Below are 21,117 nucleotides of genomic sequence, written 5' to 3'. Positions count from 1 at the left end.
TTTGAGTATCCGCGGCCCACAAAGTATGCACAAGCATTGTGACTTTTGAGGCCCAGAGATCCAGAGCACACACTACTGGCGTTCCCTCAAAAAAAAAAAACTATCATACAGTCAATAATTACAGAGCCTACTGACGACCAGTAAAACAAGCGACGCAAGTGTGGAAATGAAAATATCAGATTCCACTCAATCGGAACGAAGGCTTTAGCGAGCAATGTAAGTTCAGCATCTCGAAGAAACTCTTGTACTGTGCGCCTGTGCCCTCAAGAGAAAAAAAGAAGAAACTGTTAAACTGAATCCAGCAAAACTTTGCAGCTAGCGTTGCAGTTGGCATGAGGCGTCCCAGCCCCAAATACCAAATAAGTGCAAATCTACTATGCACGTCACGTACCAGATTGCAAACATGTAAGAATTCCACCACTGCGGCTCAAATTGATTCTCACCATTAGATCGTGTCAAGTTTTTTTCTTTTATTTTGCTATTTTCCCTTGTTAGAATTCTGTTAAAAAGTTCACATCATTGTGAGAAATAAACTGGCACAGATTGGATCCATCTGTCACTGTATGCCAACCACTGTACATATTCCAGCACGACATCCACAAATTTTCTTCTTTTTTTGAATCACATCCACAAATTTTCTGATGTCCGACTATTGGGAACAAGATTAAGATTGAGAAAAAGATAACACTGATAATTTCCGTTGAATTGATACAACATCAATCACAACAGAACAATAATATACCCTCTCCAGATTTGGTTCTATTGGTTTTTGTTCAATCAGCATCTTGCGTATACATATGGTATTCTCAAAACTTCACCATGTAGTGAATGAAAGAATGGTCCATGTTTGTGTTCGCGAATATAAACCATGGAGCTACTGTGGATACAATGACATTGGAGACTTGAAAACATGCTCTCTTCAAAAAAATGGATTCATCCGAGTAAAGTACATCATGGGACAGGCATATGTGTACACGCACATAACTTCTGATAATTTGCTGGTGTGACAGTGACGATATTGATGCACATATGGAAAAACCTCATTCAGGGATCTGCCGTATGCTGCTTGCAACCTTTGGGACCATAATGCTGTGCCGGCTTTGGGACAGGTTTATGGCACAAGGCACAAAAATGCTTCTGGCATGCCCAGCAGAACAGGTGGTTGTTGTTTCCAACCTGCAAAGTTACCAAAGCAAATACATAAGAGGTAATGCAAAGGAACTGGTTAATTCCAGTTCAAAAAAAAATTACAGTACAGTATAGAAGTCCATGAGGAAAATCTAGGGAGGGGTTAGCCCAGCTTGTCTTAGTTCAAACAAAAAAAAACACCAGGAGATCAGCAGCAGTTTTGCTTTATAAAATGAACAGTAGGAATATTAAAATTTAATCATGATCATCCTCGTTACTGAAATTATTCTCAATCGAACTTGGAAAACCATAAAAAAAATTATCACAACTAAAAAGGTTAAAGCATGAACCAACATATATCGGTAAAAATCATGTATGACAAAGCAGTTTGAAAAGCATAAACGTCAAGAGACAACACTTTCTTTGTGTTAGAGGTCAGGTAACCTTTGTCTTAGTGGTCAGGTCATCTTTCTTATTGTAAAAGGCATGTTTATTTTTGAAGGGAATAGGAGGGGCAAGCTCCTACTGGTTACAAATTAAATAAAAATAAGGGTACAATACACAAACAAGAAAGAAAGATAGAAAGAAGGAAAAGGCAATAAAAACAGTAACAGTCTAAAGGCTAAGCTTATTGCCGCACAAGAAAGACTTAGCTCTACTGCATGTTTGAGAAAAAAAAACACTTTGTGTCTCAGACTCTCAGTGTGTGTCTCCTTGTATGACACTCTTCTTCTCCTATTATTCTCCTATTAATACAACAATACACAGCTTAACTGCATGTTTGAGAAAAAAAAAAGAAAACTTTCTTTGTGTCTTGATGCAAAGATACACGGCTGGATTCAGCCCATCATAGATCCTATTCCTCAGTACCTTGAATAACTTAACTATTTACCTTTGGAGATGGTTGACGGCATGTAGGACAAGGATGAACTTGACCGTGCAGTGCATGCATTTCAGCATGTGCCTGTGCAACAACTTGGCGCCGTACCCTTTGATTCATCTGCATTTCCCATCTGTCCAGTTCCTCCTGAGGAAAAAGCACGCAAGAACCTCTGCACGCAAAAATATGATTGTTTTTATTGTCAATCCACAGTGTAGAACATGATTTAGTCATTACGAAAAGATAACTCACTTGAAATGCTCATATCCAGTAATCGCACGGTTGCATTGATAACAGAAGTACTCCCCGCAGTTCTCACAATGCATCTTATTGCATCCTTCTGTCTTAGATATGGCCATCTTGCATCTTGGGCACTGTTTTGCATCCTTCATAATTTCCTTCAGGCTTCGTAATTCTTCAAGAATTCTCATCTGATCTCCTTGCACTTGCCCAGATTGTTGGCGTTTCTGTATAAAAATAAAGTTAACATTCCCAACAATATCATGAAACATAGGACTGAGCAGAGACCGCAACCAAAACGGATCCTAACATTAATCAACATCTCCCCAGGTAGTATAATTTAAAGCATCATTATCATCTAAAGGCACATCTTGTTGCTGGTCACAATATATGAAGGAATCTAGCCATGAAGCACTGTAAATACACTAGGATCATAAAATGTAACTACCACCGTAATCCTTCCTGACGATGGTTTTTCTACTTAAAATACTGAGAACAAAAGGAGTAAACATCATGACTCCGGAACGCAGTCCATTGGATCCAAGCATATGGTATACCATTTTCAAATAGTTCTCATTTTTTATGTTTCAAGATATATTAGTACCACAAAAATTGTATAGGAAATGAATTTCTCATACCTCCAAGATAAGGAGTCTTTCTTCTGGAGACATACATTGCTCCCCAATATGACGGCGATTTCTACAGAGAGTGCAGAAGCTGAATAAACAACTTGAACACACTGCTTCATTGCCTACATCCTCCAAGCAAGCAGTTTGGCATCTTGGACAATAGACAACATCACTCATGGCATCAAGGGTTCTTTGAAGCAGTAATCCCTCCCAACGTTCAAATTCATCCTCTCCAAGCAGCCTTTTCAATATATTAGGAGGAACAGCACCTTCACATTTTGTATCAGGACATAGCAACTTCACAACATTTCCCTCCTTAACATTCATTTTGCAGTATGTTTGCATGCATTTCCAGCAAAAGAAATGATGACATGGAAGTTTGATGAAATCGACACCTGATGAGATAGCAAATTAGATAAAAAAAATTAGAAGCAGAACTAATTCAGATAATGATGGTTAAAAGATATGGATGATGAAGCCTTCACTATGCTTTTAAAGATATACAAACAAGCACAGCCATTGGAAGGATACTTTTTTTCAAGACTATTTCACCCAGAAATCAGAATAAGGTCTATTGCTACCTGTACTGAAAATGTAATAAAATGCTACGACTTCAGTACAGTAGTGATCTCTATAAAATGGAATGCTCGGGGATTAAACTGCATGTAGAGTGGCGCCGCGATAATATCTAGACAAACAGTTCCATACTATGCCAGGACAAATACACCTTTAATGGTAAGTAAAACACAGCACATGGCTTCTACAGCAGAACACTGCAAACAATACTGCAGAAACAACAATGGTGAAAGAATTACCAGGACACTCGCTGAAACAAATCATGCAGTCATGGATAGCATGTAAGAAAGCTTCATGATGTTTATTGTCATTGTATCTCATCATCCTTGGAATTATAACATCTGGTGAAGCATTATCTAGACAAGCACGCTTATCTGCATCACATGTTACATCATTCTTGCCCAAAACTATCTCATTACCAAACCCTAAGTGAGAAAGGGAAGAACTTTGGAGCCACTGCACCCATTGATATGTTACTTCCATCCCCTGTTGCTCTTCCCAAAGCATATCAAGCATGCGACATAATGACGAAATCATCCCTTTATCAAGCCAATATGTGGAGATAGTGAAAAGGGGGGCATGGTGACTTGGGTATGATGCAGGCAGAAGAAATGTTAGCAGGATTGGAGGCAAATGCTCAACTCTAAACTTGTAAACAAGGTCATCAGCATCAGCGTCAGATGTTGCCCCATATTTTAATTTTCCATCACCATAATTGAGCCTTGTTGATACATCTATAGCATCTGGAATCTCAATGTGAACATGGACCTGTAATTACATTAGCAAATTACAAACTTGCTCCTACTACACAAAGAATATGACCTGAAAACTGAATTAAAGGATTGTACCTGGAAACACCGCTGGCCTCCCTTTCTGTCCAAAATTACTACAGCATCCCCAAAAATGGCTTCAAGGGCACAGAGCTGAGGAATGGATTTACATTTTGTCAGACTAAAATAAGCAACTATCACAGGCTTAATTGTTGAAGATAAAAATAATTGCAAATGCAAAATCGTAATTAGCAGTATCTAAATACTCTATTCTGGTAGTACTATATGGCTTCTTGTTGTACCTAGTCAATCATCCTTGGAAAAACCTTCCACGGATGAAGGGCATAAACCCAAAAAACTTATTTCAGTTGCTAAACAGAGACGTACAATAACACTCGACCATCAGCCGGTCACCATATGAATATATAATCAGTAAAGCGGGAAGCGAAACTCTTGAAGTTCAGTTTTTTTTTTTTGCAAGTTCAGTTAATCATTAACGATGACAGAAACGAGAAACCTGCTAAGCAATGCTTCTCGAGCTAATGCCAGTGCTGAATCAACACACACAGAGAGAGAACAACGCATCACCTCGTCCTCCTGCCTCTGATCATTGGCGCGCACCTCCTCATCAGTCAACGGCACCTCCTCCCCACCAGCCTCCGCAAGCTCGTGCACCTTCCTCACAGCCTCCTGCTCCAGGCTCCCGCCCGCCTCAGACCTTCCAGACGACGACGCCTCCACCGGCGGCGGCTGAGACGGCGCGGGTGCCTCGGGCTCGGTCACGGGAGGAGGAGGCGGCGGCGGCGGATCACCATCAGAAGCGGGGTCGAGATGGAGGCGCTCCAGGGCCTCGGCGGCGGCGGGGGCGGCCTGGGGCAGCTCGGCGGCGGGGCTAGGGTTTGGGGGGCCGGCCTTGACGGGAGGCCTCGGCGCCGCCGCGGGGCCAACGGGGCCTTGCGTGGCCACGCCCCTCGCCCTCGACGACTTCCGAGGCATCTCGCGATGGCGGCCGGCCGGTAAGGCTGTGTGACGGATTCGAGCTGCGAGGTGTTTGTAATAATGGCGCTTTGCGGCGGCCGCGGCGGCGAGGCGTGCCCGCGTCAGCAGTGAGGTGTGGTTGTTCCGCCGTTCCGACACCGGGAGACACGGTCTCCGACACGAATCTCCGCGAGACCGATTTGGAAGATCGTTCGCTCGGGTAACGGCGTTCGATCGGTTCGGTTCTTCGGTTTTAAGAGAAGTTCGGTTCCTCAAAAATAGGGACCGATCGGTTCTTTCTAGAATCAAGAACCGAGCAATTTCGGTTTCGGTTAGTTCGGTTCGGTTCCGGTCCTAACCGAAGCAATCTCAAAATAGTCAAGAACACACGATGAGAAGGAGAAGAAAGAGGAAAAAAATTCTGGATCTGCAGTGTCGGCGACCACCGCCGCCGCGCGCCTAGCCTGGCGGTCCCGCCGCCGCCGCCGAGCCTGCAGAGGAGAGCCTCGCCGCCGCCGGACGCCGGGAGCTGGGCGCGGCCGCTGAGGGTGGAGAGGGGCAGCCATGGCCACCTCGTCTCCCATCCTCCCCTCGCCAGCGGCTGGCCATGGCGAACGACGGCTCGCCTCTCGGGCGCGGCGACAGGGGGCGCGGCGACAGGGGGCGCGTCGACCTCCTGGCCCTCCTCCTCACTGCGGCGCTCTGCTTCGCGTCCTATTGCCTGGGGTTATGGCACAAAAGCCATGGCCGACCGGCGGTGGGGTCGGGGGCAGCGATGGGGCCCAGGGGCGGCCGGAGCTGGCAAGCTAGCCGGCGGTGAGGGGGAGGGGCGCGCGCCGCGCGGGGTGGAGAGGGGCGGCGGGGCGGCGGGGTGGGTAGCCAGGGAGGGGGCCAGGCGGCGCGGTGGGGAATGGGAAGGGGGCGGCCGGGCGCTGAGAGCCTGAGACTGGGAGGGGAGAGAGAGGCAGAGAGCTGCGTGGGTGGGGTGGCCGGGTAGGGAGGGGAGATGGGCTAGGGTTACAATGGGCCGTCAATTTGGGCTTCGTGGATTAATTTGCATATGGGCTCGGTTCTTCGGTTAACCGAGTCTAAGAACCGAACCGAAAATTTCGGTTCCTGATTCACATGGAACCGAAATTCTCGGTTCCGGTTCTTTCGGTTTCGGTTAGTTCGGTTCGGTCCTCAGTTCTTGGTTATATTTGCCCAGCCCGAACATGGCTACATGGCTACTCCCTCCGTAAAAAAAAACAATCTCCCTTCCTTGGGACTTGGGAGTAAGTTAATCTCAAATTTTATTAAATTTATATAAACAATTACTCCAAATAGATTAGTATAAAAATATATTACATAATTAATCTAATAATCATTTCATTGTTCGCCTAAATTGACGTTGTCGTGGTGCTGCAAACCACAGCCGGGTGGCGGAAGGCACCCGCCCTAGCCCAAAGGGTGTGTACTCGGGGGTTAGCTAGTCTTAGATCAATCTTCCTCAAGAACTCGATGAACACAACGGGATTTAGAGTGGTTCGGGCCGCCGGAGCGTAATACCCTACGTCCACTGTGTGTTGTATTGCCTTCCCACGAGAGTGAGAAGGTGCGAGAGTTTCAGCCTGTCCGGATTGTGGAGCTTGTCCTGTGCACAGCGGGCACCTCCCTTTTATATCTCAAGGGGGCGCGTACACGGCTGTTGGATCCCCGACAGGTGGGTCCAACGATGCGATATAAAATAACGAGGTGTTCATACATTATGGCGTTGCAGGCGAAGGAGATCTCTCTCTTAGATTCGCTCGCCTGCTCCCGGAGCCCTCCGTCCATCATGTCTTGGCGCTGTCTTGTCGAGACGGAGCGCGACGCAGCTAGTAGCGTCGCTTGTTACGTAGCCGAGCGGCTGTGTAGGGTGCGGCGTAGGTGGCATGATGGAAAAGCGCCGGGCCGTCGTATCCATTTAATGCGGCAGACGGGCTCTGCGCGGGCGCGGCTCAGGCGGCTCCACTGTGCTCCTTGGTAATACGCGACGCGCAGCGGGGCCTGACAAAAGGCTGTCTTGTGTACCGCGGTGGCAGAGCACGCCTTGTCCATCGCATTAAATGCGGTAGGTGGGCGAGTCTTCCTGCGGAAGACTCGCGCACAACCCCACGTCTCCGGGACACGTGGCGGCTCCGGACCCCTACACGGTGAGGGGAGTCCGGACGGGCGCAGGAGGTTCCGGACCCCTCTGGGGGTCCGAGGCCCTGGCGGTCAGCTCGGAGCTTCCCTTTTGCGTAGACACGTGGCGTCACCGGACCCATCCTCAGGCGGGGAACGGTCCGGGGCCGTTGGCCTGGTGAGGGAAAAACCTGGCCTGTGGGGCCTGGCTACTCCATCTTTCCCGCGCAGCTACGGGTAACTACGCGGGTCCTGCCTTGCTGCAGTAAGAGTGGGTATCCCTGTTACAGGGTACCGACAGTGGCCCCCGGGCCCACCTTGGGAGAGGTACGAACCCACAGGTGGGGCCACTTCAGCGATTTGGCTCTGTATAGCTAGAAGCTTCTTTCCGCAGGGGTCTTGACCGGCTTTGACCGCCCATTGGGTTGGTTGCTGCTTCATCACGTCGCAACGGATTACTGACTACGGGCCCCACGATCAATGGTTCACCTAGTCACACGCGCGACGTTCGGCATTGCTGCGGCCGGAGTAAACAGGTCATTTACCACCGGCGCAGCTCCCGAAAAGCTCGGCCACGCCTGCGATTAATGCGCGCACGTCAGCTCGGCTTCCGCCTTGCTTCACACGCGCAGGCGACGGTTCGGATCCCGCCTTCTCGCACCCTCGTTGATTACCCACCCTCCCTGACATGTGGGCCTGGGCCCCCACGTTATGGACTGGGCGGCCAACTCCGGGTGCGGGCGTCGCTTGAGTTCCGGCGACGGTTCCGGGGCGCGCCGGTTGAGTCAGGCTTTATAACAGGGCATACCGCATTCCACGGTTGCTTTCCCGCATTCGTCTTCTTCCTCCAGCCTTTGCGCCCCTTTGCCTCCGAGCTTTCCTCGCCCTTCTCTCCCCCTTACACAGGCTCCTCCCTCACCCACCAAGAGATGGCATCCCTCGTTCATCCCCGTCGCTTCCAGACCGAGGGTGAGCTGAACACAGTGCGCCGCCTGCTTGGGTGGAGTGCTCAGGAGACCGGCTGGGGGGTGCGAGCAGGCTCGGTTCCCCTTGGCCACCTCCGCGCCGGGGAGTTCGTGCTATTCACCTCGCATGTCTCCGCCGGCGTGGGACTGCCGATTTCTTCATTCTTGCTGCTGCTGCTGGAAGACTTCGGCCTCCAACTTCAGCATCTGACGCCGCACTCCCTCCTCCTGACGTCCATCTTTGTGCACCTATGCGAAATGTTCGTAGGAGTTCGGCCCTGCGTCATCCTCTTCCGCTACTTCTTCATTCTGGTGAGGTCCGGAAGGAGCAGGGACGAAGTGGGAGGGTACTACTTCCAGATAAGGAGCGACCTGCCGACTCCTTACATTCCCGGCCTTGCTGGCGGAAGGTGGGAGGAGTGGCGCAGGGATTGGGTGATCGCCATCACCGAAGCCAACGAGCGCCTTGCCCTGCCGATCGCGGGGCCCGCCTCCGACAAAGCATCCTGGAGGGCCAAGCCGTCGCTGCAGCCGGAGTTCGACTCCGTGCTGGGCAAGATCAGGTCGCTGGCGGAGAGCGGCCTCACCTCATGGCACGTGCTCGGCGACTTCGTGAAGCGGCGGATCGCCCCCCTGAAGCAGCGGCCACGACCGGCGTGGAGCTTCACCGGCCTCAACGATTGCAGCAGGACCCACCGCGGGGAGGGAAGCGACCTGACCCAGGAGGCCTTGGAGGTCCTGGTGCGGAACGTGACGGGAGACACCTTCATCTCGGAGAACCTGATCCTCCCGCAGGGCATAGTCCCCCTCTGCGAGGACTCCGCAAGGGTGGCGGTGCTGGCAACCCTGCCGACTCTGGACGACGGGGGACTGGCCCCACGACAGACCGGAGGCGACGCGAACCGCGGGCTCCGGATCCCTGGCACGTCCGGGGATCAGGCTACGCTGGGCGCTGCGGGGTCCGGTGTCACTACGAAGGGGAAACAAGCCGCGGCTAGCAGCGCGGCCGCGACCGGTTCTAGCCGGGCTCAGAGCAGCTCCGGTGCGTCGTCGGGGGACGCAGGCCGGCGGAGGCTACTCCGGGGCGACGGGACCCTGGTCTCAGAGCCCGCCGCGAAGCGCCAGAGGTCTTCTGAGGGCGCAGGCCAAGGTAGCTCCCGGGCTGCCGGCCCCCACGGGTCCTCTGGCGCAACTGGACCACCACCATCGCCGCCGAGGAACTCATCGCGCCGGCAGCGAGAGCAGCAGCAGCAGGAGCAGTCGCAAGAGCAGCGGCAGCAGGCGCACGGACGGCAGCAGCAACAACAGGTGCAACCCCGGGTTGCGCCCATGCCGCAGCCGCAGGAACAGCAGCAACGGGTGCAGGCCCGGGTTGCGCCTGCATCGCAGCTGCACGGGCAACAACAGCAACAGCAACAGCAATAGCAGCAGCCACAAGAGAAGAGGCCCGGGGTCCGGGGACGCTGGGTACCCGGTACTGCTGGGTTAGTGTCATCCTGCTCTCCTTGCCTGCGCCGGTGTTCTGTTTGTTTTTGTTGATGGCTTTTCTGCTTTGCTACCAGGGCTTCCCGCCCCAGCGGTTCTTCTACCACCGTTGGCACATCAGCAGGTGCCCGGGCGGCGGCGACCTCGGCATCGACAGCGACAGTGGCAGCAGGTGCGGGACCCTCAGGTGCGGCGTCCTGCTGCTTAATCTGTGGCACATGATGCGGTGCTGACTGTCATGCCATTTCCAGACTCTGCAGTGCTCAGTGCAGCAGCGGCGGCGGCGGTGGCGCCGGTGCTGGGTGCAGCCGCACCCGACACGGTGGTGGAGGTGCCAGTGCAGGGCGCAGCCGCTCCTGACGCATCGGTGGAGGGGGCACCCGATGCGGCCGCGTCCGCTACGGCGGCAGCGGGAGTGCCGGAGTTAGGCTCGGCCGCGCCCGACTCGGCGGCAGCGGGGGCGCCAGAGCTGTGTCCGGCCACGCCCGACTCGGCAGCAGCAGCGGGGGTGCCGGAGCTGGGTCCGGCCGCGCCCGACTCGGCAGCAGCAGGGGCGCCGGAGCTGGGTCCGGCCGCGCCCGACTCGGCAGCAGCAGGGGCGCCGGAGCTGGGCTCGGCCGCTCCCGACTCGGCGGCATCGGGGGCGCCGGAGCTGAGCTCGGCCGCTCCCGACTCGGCAGCAGCGGGGGCGCCGGAGCTGGGCTCGGCCGCTCCCGACTCAGCAGCAGCGGGGGCGCCGGTGCTGGGTCCGGCCGCGCCCGACTCGGCGGCGGCGGAGGCGCCGGAGACAAGTGCCGCAGCGGAAGCCCCTACCTCCAGCTCCGGTCCTGTTGCGGAGGAAGAGTTGGAGGTGGTGTTTGGCAGACGGCTCTTGCAGCTCCAATCCCCGGAGGAGGATGCGACTCCGCTTCCTCAGGTGCTGTTGCGAGTTCGGCGGTCGATCGAGGAGGCAACCTCCTCTGCCGAGGCGGCCTTCCGGTGGGAGTGGTCTGCACTGGAGAGCGAGCGCCAGCGCCTCTCCGACTGGCACACCCGCCTAGAAGCGCACACGAAGGCAGAAGCCTCCCGCGCTGCGGAAGCTCGGTCGAAACTCAAGTCGGACCAAGAGGCCTACCGAGCCAGCCTTAAGAAGGTGTTTGACCGAGAGCTCGCAGTGTCGAACCGGGAGAAATCCTTGGCGCAGCGGGAGCAGGACTTCACCCTGGAGGTTGTTGGCTTCGCTGCTCAGCGGTCCGACCTCGAGGCTCACCTCGCAGTTCAACAGTCCGAGCTGGAGAGTCGCAGCGAGGACCTTGAGTTCCGGAGGCAGGAGCTCGACGTCTTCTCTGCGACTCTGCAGGGATGGCGCGAGCAACTGCAGGAGAGAGCCAGCCAGCTGGCTGCCGACGAGGCGGATCTGGAGGAGGGCCGGAAGTCCCTCGCCAAGCGGGAGGCCCACGCCACCGGCATAGAGAAGGAGCTCGGGCGCCAGCGAGAGTCGCTCAAGAAGCTGAAGGGATATGCGGAGCAGAAGGAGGCCAAGCTGGAGGAGCGGTCCCGCGAGCTCGAGGAGAGATTCCGCGAGCTCGAGGAGAGGTCCCGCGAGGTGGAGGCGGCCAAGGCGGCCTTGGACACCCGGGTGCAGGAGGCTGTCCGGGAGGCGGTCCAGAAGCAGCAGGAAGACCAGCGCGCTGGAGCCCAGCGGATCGCTGACTGGGCGGCCGAAGCGAGCCTCGCACTGGTGCCATTTGGAATGAGCCCGATCCAGGTGGCGGAGCCGCCAGCTTCGATAGCTGACGCCCTCCCAGTGTTGAGCTCTGCTTCAGATAGGCTCCAGCGCCTGGGGCCGGTCCTTACTGGACAGCTTGAAACCGAGGGCCGCGAGCTGATCCGGATGGTGGCGGAGCACATCCTGACCTGCCTCCGGAGCCACGACCCGGCCATCTCGCTGGCGCCCGTGGTCGATGGCCCTGTAGCAGGGACGGAGGCCGCCGCTCGGGACAGCGTGCGGGAGGTCGTTGACTTCGTCGCCGCCTACTTCAAGCGAGAGCCTGCGGACCCTTTGGCTGGGGATTGTATCTTTTTTCTTTTGCATTATGTAACAAACATTGTATTAGTTGAAAGTTTTTTTGAAATAGAAGAAACTTCAACTTAGCTGTTTGTCGGTTGTTGATTTGCGGTATGCGGCATCCTGGCGCCCTGGCCCCCTGGCGGATAGGTTCAGTTGTTTGGACCTGTCTGCCACATGAGCCGTAGAAGATACTCCGGACCTCCTTGGGCATAGGTGTCACATAGTTTGTAAGACGAGCCAGCGTCTTGTTCCCTGCGTAGCATACAGAACTACAGAGAGAAGAATCAAATTTGCTTATATGGTAGCAATGATACTGCAACTTAGCTGTTTGGCGCATGCAGAATCCATTCATGGTGTCTGGGACAAGGTGGATGCTCGGGCCCCCTGGGAGATAGACTCAGTTGTTTTGAGTCTGTCTACCATTGAAACCAGACCTTGGTCTGCATGAAGGCTTTGAAGCGGATGCCAGGACCCCCTGGTAGGTAGGCTCAATGGTTTGAGGCTGGCTACCACCCTAGAGGCGGCTTAACCTGTGTACTACTTCAAATTCACAGCTTAGTAGCAGGCCCGCGGGACTTATCCCTGACCAGTGCCAAGCTGGTACAGGGTCCGGGGCTCAAGATACACAGGTCCAGGTTGGTCAGTGCTTGTTACAGAGTGGTGGAGTGTGTAGGCTTAGGGTCGGAACCAGGCTAAAGCGCTACGCAGGTCTCCGGACCATTCCAGGAAACAGCACGATCTTTCCGGACCTGGCTTCACTGTCCCAGACCCTTCGCAGCAGTGGGTGAGGTCACTTTGCTGTGCTCGATCCTTTGAGATATAGTGCTGGACATGCCGTGTTGGACTTAGGAAGCCAACTCTTGAGTTGGGACGAGGTCCGGGCCCCTAATTACCCGGCTCCAGGTACTAGAGCACTCGTTACAGGGTGGTGGAGAGTGCAGGCTTTTGGGTACGGAACCAGCTAAGCGGCTACACTGGGCTCCGAACCGCCCTAGGAAACAAGTACCCGCTCCCCAGAGTAGGTCTCTAGGGGCCCGGACCCCTCTCCAGCAGCAAGAGGGTCCGGACCTGTACGGTAGTCTAGCAGCTCAATGCGGATCTTAGTTGCAGCAGCAAGAGTGGAGGTCCCGCGGGGGTTAGAAAAAAGGCGAAAATTTCGAGAATCGAAATGCGTAATTTAGCTTTGACACAAGGATAGAACTAGGAGAAAATCTTTCCTTTGCAAACTCGATGTACATGGCTGGCACGATGGATGTCAGAGGCCGGGTTTATGAGGTCGGACCTCTACCGCTCTGAGCCGCGCGTTAGCCGACGGTGCGATGGATGCCAGAGGTCGGGTTTACGAGGGTGGCCCTCGACCGCTCTGGCCGCACGCTGACTCTATCTTATTACAAAGGAAAAGTTAATTCCCTGCTCTGCCTAGGTGTAAAACTTACGCAGATGCTCTATGTTCCATGGGTTGGGCAGCGGCACTCCGTCTTCTGTGGCGAGGCGAACGCATCCGGGCCGGCATACCTCCGTAACCTTGAAAGGCCCCTCCCAGCTGGGGGAGAGTTTGTGGAGCCCCGCTCGGTTCAGGATCCGCCTGAGGACGAGGTCGCCAGCCCGGAGCTCCCTACTGTGCACGAACCGTTGATGATAGCGCCGGAGCGCCTGGTTGTAACGTGCATTTCGGATTGCTGCTCGCCACCTTCGCTCGTCAACGAAGTCCACGTCATCGCACCGCAGCTGCTCCTGCATGGATTCGTCAAAGGCCTGGACCCGTGGGGAGCCCAGGTGAATTTCTGGGGGAAGGCATGCTTCGGCCCCGTAGACCAGGAAGAACGGAGTCTCCCCGGTAGCTCGGCTGGGTGTGGTCCGGTTGCCCCATAGTACACTCGGAAGCTCGTCAACCCATTTGGCTCCATGCTTTTTCAAGCAGTTGTAGGTGCGGGTCTTGAGTCCCCTGAGGATCTCTGCATTCGCTCTCTCAACCTGTCCATTGCTGCGGGGATGTGCCACGGACGCAAAGCATAGCTGGATGCCGATGTCCTCACAGTACTCTTGGAAGAGTCTGCTTTTGAATTGGGTCCCGTTGTCCGCGATGATGCGGTTTGGGACGCCGAATCTGCACACAATGGACCTGAGGAATGCGACTGCTGATTTCTTAGTAATATTCACCACAAGAGTAACTTCCGGCCACTTGGTGAACTTGTCGATGGCGACATAGAGGAACCGGTACCCGCCGACAGCCCGGGGGAAAGGCCCCAGGATATCCACACCCCACACAGCGAATGGCCATGAGGGTGGAATCATCTGCAGGGCTTGAGCTGGGGTGTGTATTTGCTTTGCATGGAACTGGCATGCTTTGCAGGACCTTACCAGCTCAGCCGCATCCTGGAGTGCTGTTGGCCAGTAGAAGCCATGCCGAAAGGCCTTGCCAACAAGCGTGCGAGAGGAGGAATGACTTCCGCACTCGCCTCCATAGATCTCCGCGAGCAGTTCGCGGCCCTCTCCATGGGAAATGCATCGCATGAGGATTCCGTTGGCGCCACGGCGGTAGAGATCCCCTTCTACCACCGCGTAGCGTTTAGCCAATCGGACTATGCGCTCAGCGGACACATCGTCATCAGGGAGGATGTTATCCCTCAGGTAGCCCCGGATCTCGGAGATCCATGCATCGGGAGCTCCCAAAGCAGGTAGGGGCGGCTCCGTGAGGTCACCAGGTTCCTCATCAGAACACACAGCCCCGGTTGGGCACCATAGGTGGAATGCTGCTGGGACCGCTAGCTTCGAGGTGCCAGCTTGGTCCCCCTCACCCGGCTCGGCAGGCTGGGCGGTAGGTTTCAGCAGCCGTCTTTCAAAGACACCCTCGGGCACAGATGCCCAGGTAGATGCTCTCGCAGAGAGATCATCTGCTGCTGAGTTGTGCTCGCGGGGAACGTGTTGCAGTTCCAAGGCGTCGAAGTCCTTCTCGAGCTTCCTCACGTGAATGAGGTATGCTGCGAGCTGGGGATTGTTGCAGTTGCAATCCCCTCGGACCTGCTTGATGATCAGCTGGGAGTCCCCCTTCACCAGAAGCTGCCGGACCCCCAATGAGAGGGCTTGCGTCAGGCCGAAGATCAGAGCCTCGTATTCCGCCATGTTGTTAGTGGCCTTGAACTCAAGGTGCACCATGTACTTCAACTGATCTCCGTTTGGGTCGATGAGGACCACCCCAGCCCCGGACCACTTCTCGCGGGCGGACCCATCAAAGAAGAGTGTCCAGTGAGGCTCGGTGAAGGCTGGTGTCCTGATTTCCGGCTCCGGGGGTCCAGCATTTATGACCGGACCCCCAGGGTTGCTTGGGGAAGGAGTCCACTTCGCTATGAAATCAGCCAGGATCTGGCTCTTGACAGCGTGGCGTGGCTGGAAATCCAGTTGGAATTCTGCCAGCTCTGCTGCCCACTTGGCGATATTGCCTGTGGCGTTGGAGTTGTGTAGGATCGCTCTTAATGGGTAAGAGGTCACTACAACAACTCGGTGTGCTTGAAAGTAGTGGCGCAGTTTCCTGGACGCAATAAGTATTGCATAGATAAGCTTATGCGTCTCAAGATACCTGGCCTTTGCCTCGTGGAGGACTTCACTGACGTAGTAGACTGGCTTTTGGACGGTCCGGACCCTAGTCCCTGGGTCCGGCTCGCCCTTATCCATCACATCCGTCCCTTGGGCCCCCAGTGGTTCTGGGTTCCCACCGGAATGAGGCTCCCCCGGACCTGCCTGTGCAGGGCCCGGACCTTCAAGCTGGGGCGAGGCTGACGGGCCCCCGTGTCCGGGGTCCGGCTCACCACCCTTGGCCAAGGAGTCCTTGGTGCTCCCCTGGGGAGTTTGCTCCATCCTTTCGGCGACCAGCACCATGCTGACCGCCTCCGCAGATGCAGCAAGATACAGAAACAACGGCTCACCGGGTTCTGGAGCCACCAGTACTGGCAGCGAGGTGAGGCGCTGCTTCAGCTCCTGGAAGGCTTGTTCAGCCTCTTCGGTCCATGAAAATGGACCGGACCTCCTCAACAGCTTGAAGAAGGGAAGGCCCCTCTCAGCCAGCCTCGATATGAAGCGGCTAAGAGCAGCGAGAGATCCAGTAAGCTTCTGGACGTCCTTGATACGGCCAGGAGGCCTCATTGCTTCGATCGCCTTGATCTTGGCCGGGTTTGCCTCAATGCCTCGATGTGAGACCAGGAAACCTAGCAGCTTCCCTGCTGAGACGCCGAAGATGCACTTCTCTGGGTTCAGCTTGGTGCGCGTGGCGCGAAGACGGTCGAAGACGAGGGACAGGTCCTCCACTAGTGTTGACCCTACCTTAGTCTTGACCACAATGTCATCGACATAAACCTCAACAATATTTCTAATTAGATTACAGAAGGTTTTGTTCATAGCTCGTACAAACATGGGTAAGGCATTCCTTAGACCATACGGCATGACAATGTAGCAATAAAGCCCATCTACTGTTACAAAGGCAGTATGCTTCCTATCCTCTCTAGACATCTGAATCTGGTGGAAACCAGAGTATGCATCTAGGAAAGACAAAAGTTCACACCCGGAGGTGGAGTCCACGATCTGATCGATACGCGGAAGAGGATAGGGGTCTCTTGGACATGCCTTGTTGAGGCTGGTGTAGTCGATGCACATCCGGAGCTTCCCGTTGGCCTTTGGGACGACGACCGGATTGGCCAACCACTCGGGATGGTGGACCTCCTCGATGAAGCCGGCGCGTAGGAGCTTGTGGACTTCTTCGCGGATGAAGTTCTGCCGCTCCACGGACTGCTTCCGAGGCTTCTGGCGCACCGGCGTGGCGTCAGGGTAGATCCTCAGATTGTGCTCGATCACTTCCCTGGGGATCCCGGGCATCTGTGACGGTTCCCAGGCGAACACGTCGACATTTGCCCGGAGGAAAGCGATGAGCGCGTCTTCCTATTTCTCCTCCAGGTTTCCCGCGATGCGGGTGGTCCTGGTGGAGTCTGTTCCAATCTGTACCGACTTCACGAGAACTTGGTCCGGGTCAGATGGTTGGACCTTGGGAGCCTTTGCAGGCGCCCTGGGTTGCGAGGTGGACGGATCCTCCTCGGAGCGTGCAGCCTCTGCCGCCAGAGTATGCAGTCTCTCAACTGCAGCGACGGCAGCGGTGCGGTCACCCTGCACGGTGAGGACTCCGGCAGGGGAAGGCATCTTCAGGACCAAATACCCGTAGTGGGCAATGGCCATGAAGCGGTAGAGTGCCGGTCGGCCAATGATGGCGTTGAACGGGAGGTTCACCTCCGCAACATCGAACATGACGCTCTCTGTGCGGAAGTTCTCCTCGGTCCCGAATGTGACCGGCAATGTGATGCTCCCCAGGGGGAACACCGGGTGTGGGCCTACTCCGGAGAATGGGCGAGAGGGAGTCAGCTTAGACTCTGGGATCTGCAGCTGCTTAAATGCTGCATAACTGATGACGTTGAGACCAGCTCCACCGTCAATCAGCACGTGGTAGAGCCTCACGTTGGATTTGACAGGAGCGGTGACTAAAGGTAGCACACCAGCTCCGGCCATATTCTCCGGGCAGTCGGATGGCCCGAAAGAGATGGTGGTGTTCATCCACCTCTGGTGCGGCGCCGCCCTCGGGACCCCCGGCTTCACCGAAAGGACCTCCCGTCGAAGGGTCTTCACGTCCCGCCGGGAGACAAGCTCCCAGCTCCCGCCATACATCACGTACAGCTTCTTGCGGCGGTCGCCGTTGTCGGAATCGGAGTCGTCGTTGTGATAGACGCCCTTTAGCTCTCGGGCGGGGGATTGGTACCCCAGCTCCTTCTCCCCGGCCGCGGCCCCACTGTCAGAGGCCTTCTCCTTGCCGGCCCGCTGGCGAGGAGGGGGTGAGCCATCCTTAGAGGACTGCTCACGCCGCCCACTGACCCGTTTCGCGAGCTTTTGGATTTCGCGGCAGTCAGCGGCGCTGTGGCGAGCGGTGGGATGCACTGGGCATGAACCTCCGCTTCCACCTTGCGGGCGAGGGCGTTTGCCGTGTGTATTCTGGCCCCCAGCCGCTGCAGCCGCAGCCGGCGCCGCTGCTGGCGCTGCTGCTGCAACGACTGGTCCGCCGGAATGCGGCTCCCCGCGACCCCGGTTCTTCTTCTTCTTCTTGCCACCGCCCTGAGCGGTAGCACTGGAGCCACCAGCTTTGGTGTCTCCATCTTGGGGGGCTGAGTGCCATGCACGGCCCTCAGCGGCCCTGGCACACTTGTCTGCCAGGGAGAAAAGCGTAGTGACGCTTTCCACCTCGTGCGTCGTCAACTTCTCGAGGATCTTCTCATCACGCACCCCCTGACGGAAAGCAGTAATAATAGATGCATCTGAGATACGAGGAATGGTACCCCGTACCTTGGTGAAGCGCGAGATGAAAGCCCGAAGCGTTTCCCCGGGTTTTTGCCTCACGGCGTGAAGGTGTGCCTCCACACCATGCTGCTGGTAGGCGCTGGCGAAGTTCGCTGTGAACCTCGCACAGAGCTCTTCCCAGGACTGGATCGTCCCGGGTGTGAGATTCATGAGCCAGGTCCGGGCTGGCCCAGACAAGGCTACATGAAAGTAGCTTGCCATGACGGCGCCGTTGCCACCAGCCGCTGTGATGGCGGTAACGTACACCTGCAGGAATTCCGACGGGTTAGTAGTACCGTCGTACTTTTCCGGCAGGTGGGGGCGGAACTTGGGTGGCCACGCCACGGCGCGGAGGTGCTCCGCAAGCGCAGCACAGCCCACCCCGGCCACCGGTGCGCCCGACTGAATCCGGGCGTTCACCGGAGGCCTGGGTGCCGCCGCGTCCAGATCAGCATTGAGGTTGCGTCCCTCAAAGTTGAGGCGGCGCTCTCGCGCCCTCTCGACAGCGATGCGGGCATCCTCCCCCGCGCGCCGGCGGTTGAGCTCCGCCCGCAAGTCTTCTGTTCGTGCACCCCTCACGGTAGGGGAGCGCACAGATGCCGATGCACCGCCCTGACGCTGGTGGTAAGGTACCACCGCGTTGCCAGGCGGAGGTCGTTGCCCAGTCTTTGCAGAACTGGGGGAGGCCTGAGCCAGATGGAGGAGACGATCGACGTCGTCCCGCCACTGCCTCAGGGCGTCTGGCGAGGCTGCCTCAGCCGGGGGGTTGCGAAGCAACTCCCTAGCCGCTGCCAGCGCTCCGCCGCTCGCAGCCTGTGAGGGGACCCTTGACGGGCGCCCTGACTCTTGCCGGCGGGCGGCACGCGCCACCGCCAACGGTGCCTGCTCCATAGGCACAGTTGCCCCTGGAGCAGGGACGCGAGAGGCATGTGGCGTGGAGGACGCCACCCCCTCCGTCATCTCCACGTCGTCTACGCGAACCATGGGGACGAAGAAGATGATGGAATGCGACCAGCCTGTTCCCCTACCTGGCGCGCCAAATGTCGTGGTGCTGCAAACCACAGCCGGGTGGCGGAAGGCACCCGCCCTAGCCCAGAGGGTGTGTACTCGGGGGTTAGCTAGTCTTAGATCAATCTTCCTCAAGAACTCGATGAACACAACGGGATTTAGAGTGGTTCGGGCCGCCGGAGCGTAATACCCTACGTCCACTGTGTGTTGTATTGCCTTCCCACGAGAGTGAGAAGGTGCGAGAGTTTCAGCCTGTCCGGATTGTGGAGCTTGTCCTGTGCACAGCGGGCACCTCCCTTTTATATCTCAAGGGGGCGCGTACACGGCTGTTGGATCCCCGACAGGTGGGTCCAACGATGCGATATAAAATAACGAGGTGTTCATACATTATGGCGTTGCAGGCGAAGGAGATCTCTCTCTTAGATTCGCTCGCCTGCTCCCGGAGCCCTCCGTCCATCATGTCTTGGCGCTGTCTTGTCGAGACGGAGCGCGACGCAGCTAGTAGCGTCGCTTGTTACGTAGCTGAGCGGCTGTGTAGGGTGCGGCGTAGGTGGCATGATGGAAAAGCGCCGGGCCGTCGTATCCATTTAATGCGGCAGACGGGCTCTGCGCGGGCGCGGCTCAGGCGGCTCCACTGTGCTCCTTGGTAATACGCGGCGCGCAGCGGGGCCTGACAAAAGGCTGTCTTGTGTACCGCGGTGGCAGAGCACGCCTTGTCCATCGCATTAAATGCGGTAGGTGGGCGAGTCTTCCTGCGGAAGACTCGCGCACAACCCCACGTCTCCGGGACACGTGGCGGCTCCGGACCCCTACACGGTGAGGGGAGTCCGGACGGGCGCAGGAGGTTCCGGACCCCTCTGGGGGTCCGAGGCCCCGGCGGTCAGCTCGGAGCTTCCCTTTTGCGTAGACACGTGGCGTCACCGGACCCATCCTCAGGCGGGGAACGGTCCGGGGCCGTTGGCCTGGTGAGGGAAAAACCTGGCCTGTGGGGCCTGGCTACTCCATCTTTCCCGCGCAGCTACGGGTAACTACGCGGGTCCTGACTTGCTGCAGTAAGAGTGGGTATCCCTGTTACAGGGTACCGACAGACGTTTTGTCTGTTTACACACCGTTTAAACACTACACAGAGGTCCAGCGTTTCTGTTTAAATGACATTTTTTCTGTTTAAACATCCGTTTTACCCGAATAATGGGCTAAAAGGTATGTGACCGACTGTTTACCGTTTAGCGTTTAGAATAACACTGCTAATAATATTTATTCTGTAATATAAATGTTAATACTATTTTGTTTAAATTTGATCAAATTTAAAATTATCTGATTCTTCGCGAAGAAAGATTTGTATTTTTAGGAACAGATGAAATATAACATGAGCATAGAGCACCTAACCAATGCGCTCGGATTTTTCATCAAGTCAGAGCAACTCCAACCCCTGCTCTACATTTATTAGGAGAGCAAGGTAAAAAAATGTTTCCAACGAAACTCTGGTTTCTAACTTTCAGAGGGCTCTCATCCGTGGGCTGCGAACTTCTACATGTATGAGAATTTAATATCATCTCCTCATGATATCATTAAATATTAATGATATGATATAGACTTTAATATTTTGAAACTCTTAAAACTCCATTAACATTGACCTTATCGGAGGGGGAAAAAAAGCAACTACCGACCTTCCCGCCCCGCAACGGACGTCGCTCCCGCCACAGACCTCCCTGCTCGTCTCCTTCGATTCGCGTCCCTGTATATGCGGAGCTGCGCTTCCACATGCGCCGCACCCGACGGGCCTGCAGCCTGCCCCGCCGGCACACACGCTGATCCGCGCATCCTCGTGCTGCTGCGTCGAGGGAGGGAGGCCACTGGCTTGGCGCACACGAACCGAGGGAAAGGGAGACCGAGCCAC

General features: G+C 55.7%; 1 protein-coding gene across 1 annotated transcript; it reads right to left on the bottom strand.

Moving 5' to 3' along the window:
• Positions 1-670: 670 nt before the first annotated feature.
• On the bottom strand, positions 671-5,347 carry LOC120641626 (E3 ubiquitin-protein ligase RNF14-like). The gene is made up of 7 exons (XM_039917815.1): positions 4,812-5,347; positions 4,302-4,376; positions 3,693-4,221; positions 2,887-3,272; positions 2,261-2,475; positions 2,021-2,180; positions 671-1,176 (listed from the first exon to the last, which is right to left on the bottom strand). The coding sequence occupies exons 1-7, from the start codon at positions 5,217-5,219 to the stop codon at positions 1,045-1,047; spliced, it is 1,905 nt and encodes a 634-aa protein (XP_039773749.1). The 5' UTR covers positions 5,220-5,347; the 3' UTR covers positions 671-1,044.
• Positions 5,348-21,117: the final 15,770 nt, after the last annotated feature.

This window comes from Panicum virgatum, chromosome 7K, assembly GCF_016808335.1.
Source record: "Panicum virgatum strain AP13 chromosome 7K, P.virgatum_v5, whole genome shotgun sequence".
Lineage (NCBI taxonomy): Eukaryota > Viridiplantae > Streptophyta > Magnoliopsida > Poales > Poaceae > Panicum > Panicum virgatum.
The sequence above is the reverse complement of the archived record's forward strand: the minus strand, read 5'-3'. Positions and strand labels throughout refer to the sequence as shown.

Bases quoted from the DNA above. Each gene is read 5' to 3' on its own strand.
- LOC120641626 (XM_039917815.1), bottom strand. From the start codon at position 5,219: ATGCCTCGGAAGTCGTCGAGGGCGAGGGGCGTGGCCACGCAAGGCCCC. The intron at 4,377-4,811 runs GTGATGCGTTGT...TCCATTCCTCAG, and splicing joins ATCAGAGGCAGGAGGACGAG to CTCTGTGCCCTTGAAGCCAT. The intron at 2,181-2,260 runs GTGAGTTATCTT...TTTTGCGTGCAG, and splicing joins ACTGGATATGAGCATTTCAA to AGGTTCTTGCGTGCTTTTTC.